The sequence below is a fragment of the Gymnoscopelus braueri genome, assembly GCF_963280865.1.
Source record: "Gymnoscopelus braueri genome assembly, chromosome: 4".
In the NCBI taxonomy this organism is placed as follows: domain Eukaryota; kingdom Metazoa; phylum Chordata; class Actinopteri; order Myctophiformes; family Myctophidae; genus Gymnoscopelus; species Gymnoscopelus braueri.
In genome coordinates, this window is record NC_137605.1 from 47,643,705 (window position 1) to 47,664,592 (window position 20,888).

At 43.0% G+C, this 20,888-nt stretch overlaps 1 protein-coding gene across 2 annotated transcripts in view; it reads right to left on the bottom strand.

The window, feature by feature from the left end:
• Positions 1–19,187, bottom strand: part of klhl32 (kelch-like family member 32) — a 73,728-nt gene extending 54,541 nt beyond the window's left edge. For both annotated transcript variants that reach the window (XM_080425703.1, XM_080425702.1), the window contains exons 1-3: positions 19,013–19,187; positions 11,053–11,144; positions 5,181–5,364 (exon numbers count right to left, since the gene is read on the bottom strand). In XM_080425703.1, the coding sequence (XP_080281829.1) occupies positions 5,181–5,364; positions 11,053–11,075 (207 nt within the window). In that variant the 5' untranslated portion in view covers positions 11,076–11,144; positions 19,013–19,187. The remainder of the gene's footprint in view (positions 1–5,180; positions 5,365–11,052; positions 11,145–19,012) is intronic.
• Between the last annotated feature and the right edge of the window lie 1,701 nt (positions 19,188–20,888).

The following is a 20,888-nucleotide window of genomic DNA, read 5'->3' on the forward strand; positions in this document are numbered from 1 at the left end:
TTGGTTTTTATAATTATTATTGTTCTCTTGTCCTGAATTAAACTGGCATCGACATCTACGAGTGTGCAGCAACTCTTTGTTGTTTTTAACACTAAGGATTTTACCATGTTTTAACACATTGAATGCCAAAAACGGTCCGGACCGTTTTTGAGAAGCCATGCATTGTGTGCCAAAAACAGTTATGACCGTTTTATTTTTTTCTTCTTCCCAGCACCAGGAGATATCATTTTTCGAATATTTAGACTCCAATCCACTTCCTGGTTAACTTATGACTTCAAAAGCCTGTATCTCGGCTCTTGTGTACTTTTTTTCTAAAATATGTATTTTTGACTATTTTCGACTATTTTCAACTGGCTGCAACTATGGAACGGATTACCTAATGTTTTTAATTTTTTTCCACCGATTGTACGAGACCTCTATGTGTGTAATGAGGGGATCACCTTGAGGACGGTGATCACTGAAAATATTTTGTGACTACTTGAAAAAGGTTCAAAAATGGTTAAAAATCCAGGCACCGACTGTACCCTGTTTTTAAAAGACCCTGGCACTCAATGTAACAGGGACTCTCTCTCTCTTGCTGTCTCTCTCTCTCTCTCACATGCGTGTGTGTTTGCATGTATTTGTGTACATTGTTAAGCATGTTTCTGTGTGAGCTTTTGCACATACTGCAAGAAGCCAGAGCATCTGGCACACATACCCCTTACCAGATTTGTGTTGTCAAAATGATTATTTTTTCCAAAAAGAAAAATCTACAAGCTCTACAAGCTCTACAAGATCTACAAGCCCACAACAATGCATAGCGACACTTGTTTGTGAGCTTGTAGATCGGCTATTTTCAAATATCTGATGCATATAGGTTTACAGTGCTCATGTGGCCCATTATAGTGGCTTCTTTTGAGCTTGTTTTCATAGACTCTGACACAGTCCTTGTTGTGAGCAGTGGGCAGTGCAGACGGGCTGTATTTCCCCCGAGGCATCCAGGCTCCCTAATATGATGGCATTGGAGGAGACAGCTGACACGGACAGACAGTCTCCAGGTAAACAACTCACGCTTGGCTACATATCTTAAATTACAACTCCTAATGTCTTCTAGTCTCATAAACACGTGTGTGTGTGTGTGTGTGTGTGTGTGTGTGTGTGTGTGTGTGTGTGTGTGTGTGTGTGTGTGTGTGTGTGTGTGTGTGTGTGTGTGTGTGTGTGTGTGTGTGTGAGTGAGAGAGAGAGAGAGAGAGAGAGAGAAGTCCGTATGAGACAAGCACACGAAGCAGGTGTGAGTGAGGAGAGTGAAAGAGAGAGAGGGACAGAGTGGGGGAGGGGAGAGACAGGGGAGAAAGAGAAAGGGAGAGAGAGAGAGAGAGGGGGGGAAGACAGGGGAGAGAGAGGAGAGAGAGAGAGGGGTGAGAGAGAGGGAGAGAAAGAGAGAGGGGGGAGAGAGAGAGAGAGAGGGGGGAGGGGGAGAGAAAGGGGAGAAAGAGAAAGGGAGAGAGGGAGAGAGAGAAAGAGAGAGAGAGAGGGGGGACAGGGGAGAGAGAGGAGAGAGAGAGAGAGGGGGGAGAGAGAGGGAGAGAAAGAGAGAGGGGGAGAGAGAGAGAGGGGAGAGAGAGAGAGAGAGAGAGGGGGGAGAGAGAGAGGGGAGAGAGATAGAGAGGGGGGGTAGGGAGAGAGAGAGAGGGGAGAGAGAGAGAGAGAGAGAGAGAGAGGGGGGAGAGAGAGAGAGAGAGAGAGAGAGAGGAGAGAGAAAGAGAGGGGGGGTAGGGAGAGAGAGATATCTTCCACGTGCACATTTCACATGTTGTACTTTCTCATGCCCTCCTGTATATTATCTGCTAAATAATTGAAGTACAACAAACAAAGCATTTCGAGTCAGATGACAAACTCCAGATAACTACGTTTAGCCCCTACTACACTACACTACACTACACTACACTAGTCTACACTACACTACACTACACTACACTACACTACACCACACCACACCACACCACACCACACTACACTATCCAGTGGTTCTCAAACTTTTCATGACCCCCCAAAATAATCACATTTGAACTGGAGACCCCCCCCCACACACACACCCTGATAAGCACTTAGAATTGTAGAAGTTGAGGCACTACATTTGGTTTGACTCGGTTTCACAGATAAATAGTGAAAATAGCAGATCTTCAAACTCATTACGCCTCGCAATGCAGGGCGTTGTGAGCTTGTAGATCGTCTATTTTCACCTTATAACAATTTTTGCCTTATATTATTGTCTTATATTATTTGACAATTTGTCACTTTACTGTCATCTGGGGACCCCCCGCCCCCAAAAAAAAAATCCTGTGGGGACCCAACCCACATGTTGAGAACCACTACACTACACACCACTACACTACACTTCACTACACAACAGAATGAATAGAGGAGCACAGAGAGAGGCTGCATGGCTCTCTCTCTCTCTCTCTGGCTGTTATACTGCAGCAGCAGATTTATCTAATAATCCCACGAGGCACTCTAACTAATGTCGCTGCCGGGCAGAAACCTTGTATCTCCATATTTTAACATTTCTGTTTTTTTCCCTGTAAATGAAATGAATGCCTTTACTTCTCGTACAAGAAGAGCCGATCTACAAGCTCACTTTCACGTTATCTACAAGGTCACACAACGCGTGACGCGTTGTGTGACCTTGTAGATAATGTGAGAGTGAACGTGGTTAACTCATTCACTGCCAGAGTAAATACAAAAATAAAGCCCAGACTGCCAGCGATTTTTAGATTTTCTTACCTTTTCAAGCAGTCACAGAATATTTATCTCCAGTATGATGGCTGCTAATCACGGAGGCTTTCACTGTGCTTCCGCGGGGAAAAAAAGAATGTCATCGCAACCTCCCCATTCGCTTGTTAGACGCCGTTGAAAATATCATATCGCCGTTGAAAATATCAAAATATCAAATCATAGATTTGGATTAATTGGAACACAGGTTCAGTTTTTTTTTCTTGAAAGGTAACAGTTTTGGACATATGAGGTTTCCCCCCCGACAGAGACGTACATGTAATGTCGCTTGGCTCAGCAGCACAGACTCCAAACGACAACAATTACAACTGGAACCAAAAAGAAGGAACAAAGGTAGAACAAAGGACAAGGGAGGAAGAACAAAGGAAGGATAAATACTGCAACTCCCTGCAGAGACACAATAAATGATAACAAATACACTGGTGGAAATAGTACAGAATGTTTTTACCTTAGGGAAAGTAGCAATAGCACAATGTAGAAATACTCTGTTACAAGGATAAAAGGCCTCTATTCAAAATGTTACTCGAGTAAAAGTACAAAAGGTATCGGCATCAAAATATACTTAAAAGTACAAAGTAGGAGTTAAATTTTTTTCTAAATATATTATATATATATAATGATAATATGAATCAGCAAAGTAAACAGTAAGTAAGGTTTTCAAATAATCATAGTGAAGTGAAAAGCACAATATTTGCCTCTGAGATGCAGTGAAGTATAAAGCAACGATACATGGTCATATACTCGAGTAAAGTAAAAGTACCTCAAAATTGTACCTTAAGTACATGTACTTAATTACTTTCCACCACTGCAGACACATACACAGACACACCAGGAGTAATCCCCTGATTCCCATGTGCAACTTGGACTGTAATCTGTCTCTGGTTTTCGAGCGGGATTAATTTCGATTTCCTAATCTGCTCTGTGCTCCAAAACCACAACTCATCATCAGTCCCTACGGCCCTCTGCCAGGGTTTGTGTGTGCCTATCAGCGATGCCAGACTTTGTCAGGGAAACAAGCAGACAGGTCTACCAAAACAAGCCCAAGAGGTCGCATGTCTCCCCCATAGAGGTATAATATAACTAGAGGGCGGATTGCCCCGCCCCCAGCTATCATTTCAATGAATGTGCTCAGTGGCGTTTTGAAGCACCCGGAAGCCGGAAGTAGAATTATTGAGTCGTTTTTGGGCACACCATGGAGTTATGAGCATGCGCACTATAGGGCTTTCACGACTAAAGATTTTTACAGGTCGACAGGTCTAATACACTCGAGATGCATATTTATATGTAAATGCATATGTATGTATGTATAATATGTTTACATATTTATATTTATATATATAAATATCTCTCAGTATGTTTTGCTCGTGCATGTATTTCTCCCCGCCTGCAGTTCCAGCTTTGGCCACTGGGGTGGCGGCTTCAATGTTTCTCAGCAACTCTGGGGGCTTTGTCTCTCCCCCCCCCCCCCGGCAAAATGAGTTAATATAGCATAGAAATCAGTTGAACCTCTTTAACCCTGTAATACACAGCGGCTATTTGAAAGTAGACGATCTACAAGCTCACAACGCATTGCGATGCGACGCGTTATCTTGAAAGAAATGTGACATATTTGGAATATGTTCGAAACATTTTAAATACACAAATCTTGTATGGTAGTCCCTGGCAGTGACAAAATATTTTCAGATGGGGGTCTGCGTGCAAATACATATTTAATGACATTGAAAATGTTTGAGAACGTTAGAAAGGCCACAATGACCTACTACCGACCTTACCTAATAATTGTGTGTGTTGCCTCAAGGTAAGGTCACACTGACCTCACCTAATAATTTAGTCTATTGCCTCCTGATTCTGATTGGGTATTATTGCTTCATGCTAGTTCAATCTGATCACAGGTGCTCCTCATTTAATTAATCCATTACGACCAGGAATGCATCCGTGTCATTTAAAAATGTCTTTGGCTATTCAAAAATAGCACATCTACAAGCTCATAGCGTGCCGCGCTAATCGTGAAAATGTGTGTTTTAAAGCAAACATTTTTAACTCCGATCTGTGCTTCTGGGGGTCCCTGGAACAACGTATTTTGAGATGGGGGTCCGCGGCCAAATACTGTACATACAATTATGGGCGTCCTTGACATGGAAAAGTTGGAGCACCACTGATATAGCAACATACTGTTATGATTTAGAAAACATTTTTAGATATGTACTTGGCCGCGGACCCCCATCTCACAATGTTTTCTTCCAGGGTATAATATATACAAATAAAACTAAAAACTAAAAGATAAAGATAAAGATAAAAATAGGAATTTTAGAACAAGAAAACAATGTTATCCTGTTCCAAATAATTTCCCCCAAAAATGCACATTTCATGTTGTTGCACGTGGTTCCAAAAAAAAGACAGAAACTCACCCGGAAGTAGTCGCTGCACGCCGCCAAGACGGCTTTGTGGGCGTGGAACTTGTGCTCGCCGGCGACCAGTGTGACATCACAGAGGAGGCCGTCCTTCCTCTGCTGGTTGAGGGCGGAAAGCACGGCGTCCTGGTGGGATTTAGACTGGCACAGTCTCTGTCCTGTCAGCATCTCCCCCTCACTGCTACACAAGGATAACCAGAGTCAGTATACTGTTATTTTTAGTATAGTATTTTTAGCAAAACTAAACAATAAAAGCCTGGAGATCGAGGCTAGTATACTGTAAGTAAGCCTGGGAGCAGTGGTGGGAAAAAGTACTCAAAGGTTTTACTTAAGTAAAAGTATCAATACTGCAGTGTAGAAATACTCTGTAAAAGTCTGGAATTCAAAATGTTCTTGAGTAAAAGTACAAAAGTATTGGTATCAAAATGTACTTATTTATATTATAAATATAAATATACTTACTATATTTGAAAATATTTAATAGCAGATCTATATTTGAAAATAGCAGATCTACAAGCTCACAACGCGTCGCGATGCGACGCGTTGTGAGCTTGTAGATCGGCTATTTTCAAATAGCCTAGGTATAAAATAGGGCTAAAGTGGTTAATGTATGTTTTATAATGTGATAATTTATATCTGCAAAGTAACTAGTAACTAAAGTTAACAAATAATTGTAGTGGAGTAAAAGTACAATATTTGCCTCTGAGATGTAGTGGAGTAGAAGTAAAAGTATTGAATATTGGAAATACTCCAGTAAAGTAAAAAAAAAAGAATACCTCAAAATTGTACTTAAGGACAGTACTTGAGTAAATGTACTTAGTTACTTTACACCACTGTCCTGTCAGCATCTCACCACTGCTACACAAGGACAACCAGAGTCAGTAAAGTACGTAAGCCTGGGAGCTATCTCTTCTTCAATCTGTCTAACTGGATCTGTCTTCCTGGCTGCCCGCCTGTCTGTCAAGTACATTAGCTATAAAATACTGTGTATTCCGGGCACTAGGCAAGGCAAGGCAAGGCACATTTAGTGATATGGCACATTTCTCAACAAGAAAGCAATTCAATGTGCTTTACATAAAACATTAAGCCAAGGGAACACATTATAAAAGGACATTTGAATTCAGTTAAAATGAGGTTAAAACACCCATCTCCTGAAGAAAGCCATCACGAGGAAATGGGGTCAGGTGGACTCTCCAACTCAGGGTCAATGGGAAGAGCTAATAGAGAAACTATATGTCATGGAGAAACTGAAACACCGCTCGAGACTTCAGGAAACACAAATGGACGATAAATGGACGAAATGGATAATACACAAGAACTCCAACAGAGACTAAGGGTGCGTTCGGAAATTGCGCACCAGAGCACACTCGCCTATTAGTTTGTATTGGCCAGTGCGCTCAGTGCTGTATTTCCGAACGCACCCTAAGACTGTCGGAAGGTACATCTGAAACAGAGGAGAGTGCAACTCTAGAGTACTCAAGAGAGTACACTGTATTAACGTGATACCAATTTAAATAGTTGTCTTTATATTTTTTGATTTGTTTTTTCTTTTATTGGTTGGTTTTTATTGTCTTCTCTTTGTTGTGTTTTTTTTTTTTATGTTTGTAACAAAACAAGATATGACACAGTCATATTATACCAGGTTGCGGCATGGCTATTTTCAAATAGCCGACGGTTAAGTGCTCATGTGGCCTATATTTGCTTCTTTTCGGCTTGTTTTCCTAGACCTGGTTGCTTATTTCTCTCACTAAACATGGCAACGTTAAAAGGCCAAATGAGGAACAGCGCCACGTATCATAGAGATACATACAGTGGCCGAACACAGTATTGTGGGTCGTCTTTAGATCCCATAGTCTGAGAGGACATTGAGCCCTCATTGGCTAAATGACCAGCCAATGAGGAAAAAAGTGACTACTAGCCAGTGTAGATATAGACCAGGTTTGGCAACCTGGTAAAAAGGAATACAACTCTAAGTGACAAAAGAAAAACACCCATCTCCTTAATAGCATAAAACACCCATCTCCTTAATAACATAAAACACCCATCTCCTTAAAGGGATTGTAAGTTCAGAGATAAAAAAAAGAAAAAAAACGTTGTCAAATACCGCCCCTCCACTCCCCCCCCCCCCCCTCCTCATCATCAGTTTGTTTCCCGACCACCAGGGGGTGACGCAGGGGGGACTTCTAAACGGGCCATGCCGAAAATAGGTTGCTTTATTCGGATACAATGCGTGTCACTGCCCGCCCTTGCCGGTTCTCTGAATTTTTCTGAATTTTTATTTTTAAATAGGCTCTGTCATGATAGTTTGACCACATATATGAAGTTAAACAACTAAATTCTATCCAAACGATATCTTAAAAGTAAATTCTGTGCCTCAAAAAATAAGTTTGAGAGCGTTTTAAAACCGAAAGTAAAAAGTAAAAACTGCCCACAGAAAACAATGGCGGCTCGTTCCATTTTTGTCGGCTGCACTCGGTTCCATTCGGTTTCACTCGAACAGTTCACACGGACACGGACGCGCACATGCGCATCCGTGCATTTACGTCCCCGACAAACATAAACTGTAGGTAAAATACGGATTTCAGAAAGAGGACTGTGTTTCAATGCAGGAAAACACCCCAGCATCATTATATAGTGGCTGATAGAGGGGGAAAAATGCAAAATATATATATATAAATATTTTTTAAATTTAGGCTTAATGTTGCCTAGAATCCCTTTAATAACATAAAACACCCATCTCCTTAATAACATAAAACACCCACCTCCTTAATAACATAAAACACCCATCTCCTTCATAACACCTATTCAGGACACAGACAAGGAGTAAAAATACAATGCAGAAGAATAATTAAATAAATCTCAGTTGCAGTCTCAGCTGCAGCAGACCTGGATTCTTCTGGGAGTTTGTTCCAGATATGTGGTACAAAAAAACACTGCTTCTCCATGTTTAGTTTTGATGCTATAGGGACATACAGTGAAGCAGATGTTTTCCCAGATGACCTGAGAGGTCTGGAGGGCTAATATTTCCATAACTGACTGACTGACTGACTGACTACATGCAGTATCATTCATTCTGTCATCCAACATATCATCACTATCGAGCCTTGTATCTCCATATTTAACCCATTCAATCACGCATCTGTGTCATTTTAGATTTCTTTGGCTATTAAAAAATAGCAGATATACAAGCTCGTAGCGCAGCACCGAGTGCCACGCTACAAGCTTGTAGATCTGCTATTTATTTATTTTAATCGAGAAAATGTGTGCAAATATATATATATATATATTCATTTATTTTTTAAAGCGAACATTTCAAATTGAACCACTGATATAGAAACACACGTTTTTTTTTTTAAACTGTAAAGGCGGTTAGCCTACACACCGGCGAATATGCGAATAAACGCAAAATTCGGACTCGTTCCGAATAATTAAAAGACGCTTTTTTTCGCTCCGCGAAACTGGTGTGGAAGCTTGCATTGACTTTATAAGGTTTTTTTTTTAAATGTATTATTTGCATGAAAACAATCGCCCCGGTGTGTAAGGAGCTTTAGGATTTAGAAGACATTTGTAGAATCCCCAGAAGCAAAGATTTGTGTTGAGATGTTCGCTTTAAAAAATAATATTCAAAGATTTGCCCAAATGTTCATAGCTCATAATGTTCATGCTCATAGCGTGGCACTCGGTGCCACGCTATGAGCATGTGTATCTGCTATTTTTTAATAGCCAAAGTGTAAATTAATGGTATATGACAGACTAAAATGACAGACGCTTTTCCTGGTCTTAATGGGTTAAACTGTTTTTTTTTTGTCTTGTAAATTAATGTCCTACTTTGTCTTATACAAGATTGTCGCTCAAAAGTAGTGAAAAGTGTACTGTACACCGTCTGAAGGAGACATTCTACTTGTGTGTGCCTCTGGATGATTGTAGGCGGGTTCATCACCATGGGGGGGTTTGGGGTGCCATATCAATCAGGCCAGTGGTGGAAAGTAACTAAGTACATTTACTCAAGTACTGCACTTAAGTACAATTTTTAGGTATTTTTTACTTTACTTGAGTACGTCCAATTTTCCACTACATCTTGGAGGCAAATATTATACTTTTACTCCACTACAATTATTTGACAACTTTAGTTACTAATTGCTTTCTAGATTTTGATTATTATTACAAAACATACATTAACCACTTCAGCCCTATATACATTTCGGCCATTTGAAAATAGCCTATCCACAAGCTCACAATGCGTCGCAATGCGACGCATTGTGAGCTTGTAGATCTGCTATTTTCAAAATATTTTTTTACACATTTTAAAACTTGTGAAATGGGACAGTCATAATAAGTACTTTCTACTTTTGGTCCTTTAAAGTACATTTTGATACCAATACTTTTGAGCTTTTACTCAAGTAAATTTTGAATTCCAGACTTTCACTTGTAACAGAGTATTTCTACATTGCAGTGTTGATACTTTTACTTAAGTAAAAAAAATTGAGTATTTTTTCCACCACTGAATCAGGAGGTGCAACAAGCAAATAATCATGGTATGGGCACACACCGAGTGTAGAAGAGGGAGTAACGCCACGCTTTGATCTCGCCGCAAAGCGGGCTGCTATGGGCTATAGTTCCAAACATTGGAACTATCTCATCGAGATAGACAGAGCACTTCCGCATTCCATTCTTACAATGGGAGTCAACGTCTGGTGTCATAACGCTCTTATACGGCTCTGGGCACACAGGGGGAGATCGCAAGTGTTTTTTACCGTGGTTTTATTTGCAATAACAAATACATGCTGTGATTCATCTTGCAATAAATGGGAACAACACCACCCAACAGCAGAACTGTCTGGACATTTTGTTATTCATTGAGCGTGTTAAAACAGTTTCCCGTGCCCAGCCGAGTGGCTAATAGTTTGGATCCAAGATGGTCACTATACACTGTCTCTCTCTACACTGCTACCCTGTCTGTCTGCCTCGGCTACATCTGTCACTGTCCACTTGGTGTTTTCACTGTCTGTCACTTTAAGTGCTATCGTCACCCAGAAGATCTGTCTGCTACCATCATGTCGATCATCCTGTGTGTGTGTGTGTGTGTGTGTGTGTGTGTGTGTGTGTGTTTCAGGGTTGGGGGCTGCAGGAGTGATGAGTCAGAGTGTGTTTGGTGGATGGACTCTATCGAAGGAGAAGGAGCCAAGATTTAAAAACAAACAAAGAGAGAGAGGAGAAGGATGTTGTCCAATGGTTGTACATGCAGCTTAAAGACTTCTGCAAGACTTCTGCAGCTTAAAGAGAGAGAGAGAGAGAGAGAGAGAGAGAGAGAGAGAGAGAGAGAGAGAGAGAGAGAGAGAGAGAGGATCAGAATCAATTTATTGCCACAGATTTTCCGACAGAAGGAATTTGACTTGGTGCATTTCTGTCAGCCACATATGGGTGTACACATCTCTGAGCAACACTGTCAAATGGATGGTATGCTCACTGCGCTGGCTCTGCGTGTGCATGTGTGTGCGTGTGTGTGCGCGTGTCGGTCAAATGTGGCCAATAAAACGTTTGTATGTGTTATATATTATATATTTTAGACATAAAACATTGATTTGTAACAATTTGCAGTGGGTCTCAAACATGGTTTCTTCAGGGGGTTCCAACTGGACAATAGAAACAGTCCGCACTCACGAGGTAATTTTTCTTTGAATATTTAATTTACCGCAGCAGCAATTTCAGACAAACAGGATGTGTTTGGGGCTACTCAGGCCTTCATCAGCTTTTCAAATGGAAAACCTTTACAGGTCTGTAACACTGAGAGTTAAGGGGGGGTCCTTGAAATTAACACAAAAAAAAATGTGATAAGCACTGCACTGGGTGAAGCAGCAGGCCAGCTTACCTGAGGCTGGGTTCAGAAGGCATGCCCCGACAGAAGGGTGGAGGTGGTGGGGTAGTACTGTAGTGTGGTGCACACTGGGCCCATGCATCAGCCTGATGGGAGAGAGAGCAGCGTTATGGTCAATCCATTCATTTAACACATTAAGATCGGGGAAAGCATCTGTGTCATTTTAAGATTTCTTTGGCTATTCTTAGTGCGGCACTCGTGCCACGCTACAAGCTTGTAGATCTGCTATTTTTGAAAAATCATGAAAATGTGGGCAAATCTTTGAATATATATATATTTTTTAAGCCACATTTTTTAACTCAAATCTTTGCTTCTGGGGGGGTCCCTGGAACACCATATTTTGAGATGGGGGGTCCACGGCCCAAATACACATCTAAAAATGTTTTCTAAATCCTAACAGTACGTTGCTACATCAGTGGTGCTCAAACTTTCTCATGTCAAGGACCCCCAAAATTATATGTATTTGGCCGCGGAACATCATTTGAAAAGCAAAGATTTCAGTGACAAATGTTCGCTTTAAAACATAATATACTGTATATTCAAAGATTTGTACACATTTTCATGATTTTTCAAAACAAATAACAGATCTACAAGCTCATGAGTTATGAGCTTGTATATCTGCTATTTTTTTTTAATAGCCAAAGAAATCTTAAAGTGACACAGATGCGTTTCCCGGTCTTAACGGGTTAGCCTTGCCTCCGCCTGTACATTATGTGTGGTGATGTAACTAATGTGTCAAAGGTCACATCGTGATGTTTTTACCCGTGTCGCCGCTATGCCAATGTCACCTCGGCTAATAATATTAGCAGAGTGCCGCGCTATGAGCTTGTAGATCTGCTATTTTTGTTGTATATGTCACAGGGAAATTGGCATTCCAGGGAAATTGAAAGAGGAGCGTGTGCTTTTATGTGCGGCGCGGTGCGGTGCTTCGGCGCGAGGCGGGGCTTTGATATGAGGCGGCACAAGGAGGAGGAGGAGGAGGAGGCGCGAGGCGGGGCTTTGATACGAGGCGGCGCGAGGAGGAGGAGGCGCGAGGCGGGGCTTTGATGCGACGCAGACCGCACGTGATAACAGTTATTGTCCATGACGGAGGCGCGCCGACTCAGCAGAGCTTGAGGCCGAGGAGACGCGCCCGAGCGCCTCCAGGCGCGAGTGCCCGCGCCGACCGGCCGAAGGTCTGCTAGTCGAATCAGCGCCGTCCGAGTTGTAACCCGATAGGGGGAGAATAGATCTTTTTATGGCTTACTATCCACGACGACACACATGTGTGCGTGTGCGTGTGTGCGCATGCACACACACACACACATGCGTGCACACACATGCGTGTGCATGTGTACACACACACACACACACACACACACATGCATGTGCATGCGTGTGGCTTCATTGCCCTCTAGCGTTGGTTCTACAGAATTGCCTGGGTGGGTGGTAAAAACAAGCGCTCCTCTTTCAATTTCCCTGGAATGCCAATTTCCCTGTAACATATATATTATTCTGCAAATGTCTCCTAAATCCTAACAATTAAAAAAAAAAAAACGTATGTTGCTATATCAGTGGTGCTCCAACCTTTCCATCTCAAGGACCCCCCAAAATGATATGTATTTGGGCCGCGGACCCCCACCTCAACATATGTTGTTCCAGGGACCCCCGGAAGCACAGATCGGAGTAAATTTTTTTTGCTTTAAAATATATATATATATATATATATTCAAAGATTTGCACACATTTTCACGATTTTTCAAAAATAGCAGATCTACAAGCTCATAGTGCGGCACTCAGTGCCACGCTATGAGCTTGTAGATCTGCTATTTTTGAATAGCCAAAGTATAAAATAATGGTTAAAGTGGCTACACAGATGCGTTCCCGGTCTTAAAGGGTTAAACACTCTCTAGAGACCATGGGTCTTGAACAGGGGGTCCGGGACCCGTAGGGGGTCTACAGGGGGGCCTCTAAATCTTACATTAAGAATTACACATTAACATCAATCAGGCACGGACTGGCACAGAAAATCGGCCCTGGCATTTGTGATCTTCACCGGCCCATAGCGGGGGTCAGCCGTGCGCGAAGCGCCAAACCCACGCCGCGGTTAATTGGCGAAAAATTTCTAGGAAAAATTTGTTTTTGGTGACTTTATTTCGGTTTTAGGGTTGGCCGCGGCCCCAGACTGCCCGGCCCTTCTGGCATCTGCCAGAAGTGCCAGACCGTCCAATCCGGGCCTGACAAGACATGAATAGAAAAGATTATGTGTCAACAAACAAATAACATTAATTTACACAACAATGATGCCGTCAAACAAGTCTAGCTATCTATGAATTTTTTTTTTTTAAATACCCAGAGGGTCCGTTCCCCCCCCCCCCCCCCCCTTAGGGGTCCCTGGAGACCCTGGGGTCTCCAGGCCGTGACCTACAGACACGGCGAAGGAAGACTGTAAAGCCACAGCCACGCATGCAAGATGTTGCACATGAACTCTGCAGCCGCACTGAGGCGCTCCAACACAAATACACAATCCGCGGACCCCCTGGGAGTCTTGGGACCCCCGCGAAACATCGCGGACCCCCGTGAAACATCGCGGACCCCATCGGCTGTTTTTTTTTTTTCATGAAGAAATGTCCCCCAAAAAAGTTTTTTAATTTTTTTAAATAATTTTACTCCCAGAGTCTTGGGACCCCCACGAGACATCGCGGACCCCCGTGAAACATCGCGGACCCCATCGGCTGTTTTTTTTTTTTCACGAAGAATGATCGTTTTTCCCCTTCAGCTAATTGCAGTGCATTTTTGCCACCTCCGCGACTAATGTGACGCAACGGGACTTTTGAGATGGCCATGCCCAAAATAGGTTGCCTTATTCGGATACATGCGTGTGACTGGCCGCCCCTGCCGGTTCTCTGAATTTTTATTTTTAAATAGGCTCTGTCATGATTAATTGACCACATATATGAAGTGAAACAACTACATTCTATCCAAACGATATCTTATAAGTAAATTCCGTGCGTCAAAGAAGAAGTTTGAGAGCTTTTTGAAGTTCTAAAACAGCGGAGAAAAGTGCGGAGAAAACTGCCCACAGAAACAATGGCTGCCGTTCGTGTTTGGTCGGCTGCACTGAGGCTGCACTCGAACTCGCCACCTGATTGGCCAACTTTTGCTGTCAATCACAGAACGATGAGCGACGACGCTGATAGGCTCGTCGGGTTTACCAGGCTAGGTTGTTGGTAGGATGTGTAGCATAGCCGTTTGAGCATGCGCAGTGCTGAGGTTGGGTTGCCATGTCCAGGTGCTGTAAGCGTGAAGTGGGTGCAGGGCCGTAGGAAAGGGGGTACGGGGGGGATTCGTCCCCGTGTGGGCCGCGAACCGGTATTTGGGCCGCGAGGCCACGGGGAAAAAAGGGAAAAAAAGCCTCAAATGAGGCCGGCACTAGGACCCCGCGGCCGCTGCCTGGAAGGGAGGCTGCTGGGCCCAGATCACGATCAGCTGTGTGAGCTGCTTGAAGGTGGAAGAGCGGCACAATCACATTTATTAAGAGTTATAAAAAGAAATAACCGCAAATAACCACCCAAAACTCGGAAATCGCTCGCGCGAGGATGGGGGTGCGCGCGCACGCGACTTCGTGGGCCGGTACAAATATATCCCCCCCAACTGGGAATGGCTTCCTACGGCTCTGAGTGGGTGTAATTGGTTAGAGAAAGTGCGTCGACACATGCGCAGTGCGCAGCTTTGTGTTTTTTCATGAAGCTGGTTGCTTGTTGCTCGCGCACAATCTGGCAACAGCTGTGAAAGACGAAGTCAAACCAGTGAAAGACGAAGTCAAACCAGTTACCTCTCGCGCATGCGCCTGCTTGCCAATTGTAAGTATAGATCTTCGCCAAAAAAAGCCGATCTACAAGCTCACAATGCGTTGCATTGTGAGCTTGCAATGTGTTTTGTGAGCTTGTAGATCTGCTATTTTTGGCTAATGTTTCTCCAGAATAAAGATGCTGGGGTTCAAATGGTTACCCTAGTTGCCATTGGCGTGGCCATGACAGGGGGGGGGGTCACTATGTTTTTTTATTTTTTTTATTTTATTCACTGGAGGATAAGCCCCTTGAGATGCAGCATCTAGTTTTCGATGGGGTCCTCAAAGCACAACACAAAACAAGAAAACAACCCAACAACACAGAACAAAACAAATCAAGGACATACACATAAAGGCTCTTCCACCATCTCAAACCCCACTATACTAGTAACCTTTAGAAATTCTTTAAATTCAAATAAAATCTAAATAGAAATAAAACAATCAATACAAATAAAAAAACATGATGCCAATATAGGATCATCTTAGAAATAAAATAAATAAGTAAATAAATACAATCAGAAGCAGGAACAGCTAGATGTAAGGTCAACCAGCAAAGAAGTCTTGTAAGCATTAAAAGACATTAAACATTAGTGTGCTGGATATTGTGGATAATGCTGGATATATCATATCCAGCATTTTCTTTCCAATTCCAAAGTGTACTTTCAAGATACAATCGACCACAGAACAGAACGCAGACAGACAGATAGACAGACAGATAGCCCCCAGGGAGGGAGCTGCATCAGAGGAAGGTATTTCAGCCCTCTTCTCAAACACAAGCTGTGGAATCCATCCACATCACACTTGGGTCCTTCTGATGTTCTGTAGTTACAACCTTGACATAACGTGCTACACACCTGAATCTGATAGCCCCCCCCCTTCCCAGTCTGCTGTGTAACACTACCCGACATAACAAGACTGAGACTGAAAGACAGGTCAGCCTGGAGGCACCCCCAAACCCAAGCTGCTGATAACACAGAGTTTGAAAACCTATCACTCACCATAGATATAGATATAGAGCGAGCGGCCCCGGGGTATTATAATTAGTTTCGAGATAAGAGAACTTGTAGTACAAGTTGTACACGTACTGTTAAAGTCCAACTACAGACAGTGTACTAGGCCGTTGGTTCTCAAAGTGGGGTCCGGGGACCCCCAGGGGTCCTCTGGGGGGTTTCCAGGGGGTCCCCAGCAAAATGTGTTAACATAGCATCACAACAATTTTAACCTTTTATACATTGGATATTTCAAATATAGCAGATCTACAAGCTCATGGCGCGGCACCGAGTGCCTATTTTTAAGCGAACATTTGTAACTCAAATCTTTGCTTCTGGGGGTCCCTGGAACAAAATATTTTGAGATGGGGGTCCATGGCCAAATACATATCATTTTGGGGGTCCTTGACATGCTGCCGTAAGGTCTAACTACAGACAGTGTACTAGGCATCTTGGCATACTGCTGTGTGTGTGTGTGTGTGTGTGTGTGTGTGTGTGTGTGTGTGTGTGTGTGTGTGGGGCTGTGCGCAGTCCCGAGGGGTCCTAGCTCTAGCTATCGATCCATTTATCAGTGACCTTCAGACGGCTCGGCCGCAGGGCAGGCGACAGCCACTGACACATGGGAGAGAGAGAGAGGAGAGAGGAGAATGTGAACTTGAAGGTGGCTCTCTCTCGCTCTACGGGTCGAGCTCCTATGTAGCCTACTGTGTGTCGGTCAAATGCGGCCAATAAAACCCAGGACTTTTCATATTATTGTTGCTGTCGGGCAGAAATCTATTATCTCCATATTCAAACTTTTGGTGTTTTTTTCTGTAAATGAACGCCCTACTTGATCATACCACAGCATCATCACTAAAAGCATCAAAAGTAGCAGATCTACAAGCTCGAAACGCGGCGCGAAACGACGCGTTTTGAGCTTGTAGATCTGCTACTTTTGATATTTTTTCATTTGAATCCTGGGCCCTGTAAAAGTCATAACCTACCCCCCCCCCCCTGTTTACTGTACATGTTTTCTGAATTGAGTGCAAAGGACCCCAATGGAAACAAGCCAATGGCTTTCTTGGGGTTTTTTTTTATTCCTATTAGCTGCCCTTGGATTGAACTGTACTTTCATGTACTTTTTTTCTGCAAACTTCTAATAACATTTTCAATCAATCAATCAATCAAATCCTGAAAAGTAACAGTTATGGACTTGAGAACAAAGGGATTCTACTGTTGCGCAATGTTTAGACCCAACTAGTTCCTCCTCTGTCCCCAAATACAATATTCAAAGATTTGCAAAAAATCCCGATTTTTCAGAGCTTGTAGGCCTACATCTGCTATTTTTGAATAGTTAAAGTATAAAAGGTTAAAGTAGTTAAAATGATTGTGATGCTATATTAATAAATTTTGCTGGGGACCCCCTGGAACCCCTCCCCCCCCGGGGACCCCTGGGGGGGGGTGTAAAATGATGTAAAGTAAACATGATTTGAACATGCTTGAACATTTTACCACTTTCTCCTCGGTCTCTTTTTTGTCAGTATGTATACACCAGTGTCTCTTTCTTGTCATGTAGACACCAGTGTCTTTTGTTGAGATTCTGAATTCTTAACTCCCCTGAATCCCCATCTTTAAACCAATCCAGTGACTTTGATTGGTGCAGGGCTGAGCATGGATCAGATTGTAAATACCATAATTTATTTATTTCACTGCAGATAGTCTACATATTACATTTAAAATCATCCTTAACCCTTAGATTCAATACATTTTTTCAATGGACTACAAATACATTTGATGGCCTTCCTTCCCTGGCCTTTGGCCTTTGTGCCCTCAAAAAATGGACAACACCAAAGGCCAAGTGGCCTTGCTCCTAAAATTACGAAATTCCAGGGCTGCTTCAAACCATTTCCCAAATTCTGTGTTTTTACATTTGGGGGGGGGGTCCAATTTGACATTGAGGTGCCCACGATGTTTAGGTCCCCCACTCTTCCCTGTACCCGGCAGGTGGACTGCATAGAGAAAGGACGGTACATCATGGGTTGCCAGCCATGAAGGCTAAAGGTGTTGCATGCAGTATTATAACAGATCTACAAGCTCACAACACCTCACATTTGTGACGCGTTGTGAGCTTGTAGATCTGCTATTTGCTGCATGCAACACCAGCATGCAACTGATAAGTATAAACCAGGCTTATAACGGTGGTTGCCACTGATACAGAGTGGTGTCTGTCTGTCTGTCTGTCTGTCTGTCTATTCTATTCATTCACTATCACGTCTGTCTGTCTGTCTGTCTGTCTGGCTATTCATTCACTATCACGTCTGTCTGTCTGTCTGTCTGTCTGTCTGTCTGTCTGTCTGTCTGTCTGTCTGTCTGTCTGTCTGTCTGTCTGTCTGTTCATTCACTATCACGTCTGTCTGTCTGTCTGTCTGTCTGTGTGTGTGAGCTACTCATTTACTATCCTGTCTGTCAGTCTGTGTGTGTGTGTGTGTGTGTGTGTGTGTGTGTGTGTGTGTGTGTGTGTGTGTGTGTGTGTGTGTGTGTGTGTGTGTGTGTGTGTGTGTGTGTGTGTGTGTGTGTGTGTGTGTGTGTGTGTGTGTGAGCTACTCATTCACTATCACGTCTGTCTGTCTGTCTGTCTGTCTGTCTGTCTGGACTACTCATCCACTATCACGTCTGTCTGTCTGTCTGTCTGTCTGTCTGGACTACTCATCCACTATCACGTCTGTCTGTCTGTCTGTCTGTCTGCCTGCCTGCTCATCCACTGTCTGTCTGTCTGTCTGTCTGTCTGTCTGTCTGTCTGTCTGTCTGTCTGTCTGTCTGTCTGTCTGTCTGTCTGTCTGTCTGTCTGTCTGTCTGTCTGTCTGGGCTACTCATCCACTATCACTTCTTAACATCTCAGAGCTGTCAAGCTGCAGGTCTCCTAGCAACAGCAGCAGCGCCTCGGTCCATAAACTATGGGGTCGTAGCCCCATCATAAAACATCCTCTAGTGTCTTCAGTGTTTCAGCTCATGTTGCATCACATGATCATCACATGCAACAACAACAACACAGAACGCTGAACGCTACCATCTAACACACAAATAAATAAGCCCACATTTGAACACATGTTATTATGCCTACATAATGGTTTTATATTGCTGCTACAGCTATACGCACCTCTTCACAATGTGTTGAGTTCTGTTGCCCAGGTCCTGTTTGTTATGGCAGCGGCTTCGTTGGTGCAGTAACAGTATTGTTGTCATTAAACACGGATAGGTGTTCTTCTTTATCTATTAAGCCATCTGACGACCGAAGAAAAGCGTCCAATACTGTCACTGGGATGCAGCCAGTTGTCTTGGACACTTTATTACTATGTGGTGTATGCGTATGGCCACAGTCAGCGTTGCCAGACCGTGCGAGAGAAATAAGCAACCGGGTCTATGAAAACAAGCCCAAAAGAAGTAACTGTAGGCCACACAAGACCTTTAAACCTACATTGGCCATTTGAAAATATTCGATCTGTAGAAGAATCTTGGAAAAACATTGACAAATGTGGAAAACTTTAACGACACAAAACTGGTACACGGCCACGGGTCCCTGGCACACAATATGTTCAGTCCGCAGACATACAATTTGGGGTTTCCTTGACATGAAAATGTTTGAGAACCAGCTGGTTTAAACATCATTAGGAAGCAAGCCCAAATAAGCAACTACACTTTAGAAACAATTAAGCCCAAATAAGCAACTAGGCCTACACTTTAGAAACAACAAGCCCATAAAGCAATTACACTTTAGAAACAAGCCCATGAGCAACTACACTTTAGAAACAAGCCCATAAGCAACTACACTTTAGAAACAAGCCCATGAGCAACTCAGCCTGATCTCAAGCCCATAAGCAACTACACTTTAGAAACAAGCCCATAAGCAACTACACTTTAGAAACAATTAAGCCCAAATAAGCAACTACACTTTAGAAACAAGCCCAAATAAGCAACTACACTTTTGAAACAAGCCCAAATAAGCAACTACACTTTTGAAACAATTACCAGCGCAACTACCAATATTTACAAGCGACTTCACAGAAAAACAAGCCCAAAGCCGCTTATAATAAGCGGACATGGCAACACTAGTATAGCAGCAGCTAAAGGGTTATATGATAGCCCCGCCTCTCTACAGTCAGTGGTCACATGCACATTTGGGACACAGGAGATACAACAGCGCTCTCTGGCGAATAATGGAGGAATAGCGGAATGGACCAATAGAAACAACCCCGACTCAAACAGTGACTCAAACAACAGTGACTTAAACTCGATGTTATACCATAGACTGGGATCAAGCCATAGACGTAAAAATAAGGGTTAATACCGTTAAAGGACAACTTTGTTTTTTTACAACCAAGGTTTATATTTTAGCTTGTAATTAAAGTAAATAAAAGATGAGTGTTATTTTTTTTTCATTCACTGCTTTCTATAGTTTTAGCAATTTTCGCGATATTTTTTACAGTGGGCGGGGGCATTCTGTCCGGTGGCTAAATATGCCTTTTTTTACACAATAAAAAAGGTCCTGTGGTCTTTGATGGCCAGATGTGAGTTATTGGGGGCTAGAAGAGCTACTGTAAATAATAATAAAGAAAACACCGGGGGTTATTAATGCTTGGTTTTTCTTCTCTCTATCCAGATATGGCAACTGCCAGCCTTCTTCTCTCAGACGAGCAGTTTTCCTGTGCAATCTGTCTGGACGTGTTCACTGAGCCGGTCACAACCTTCTGTGGACACAACTTCTGCAAGGCTTGTCTTGAACGGTACTGGGACAGCAACGCCATTTACCGGTGTCCCCTGTGTAATATGACATTTCCCACAAGACCGGCAATCAAAGTCAATACTTTCTTGTCTGAGTTAGCTGTTGACTTTAAGAAGTGGGCTCTTGTGACTAGAATCAGGCCAGACCAATCTGATGGTGTGCTTTGTGACGTCTGTGCTGATGACACCAAGGTCAAGGCCACTAGGTCTTGCCTGGTATGTTTAACATCTTTCTGTGAGACACACCTGGAGCC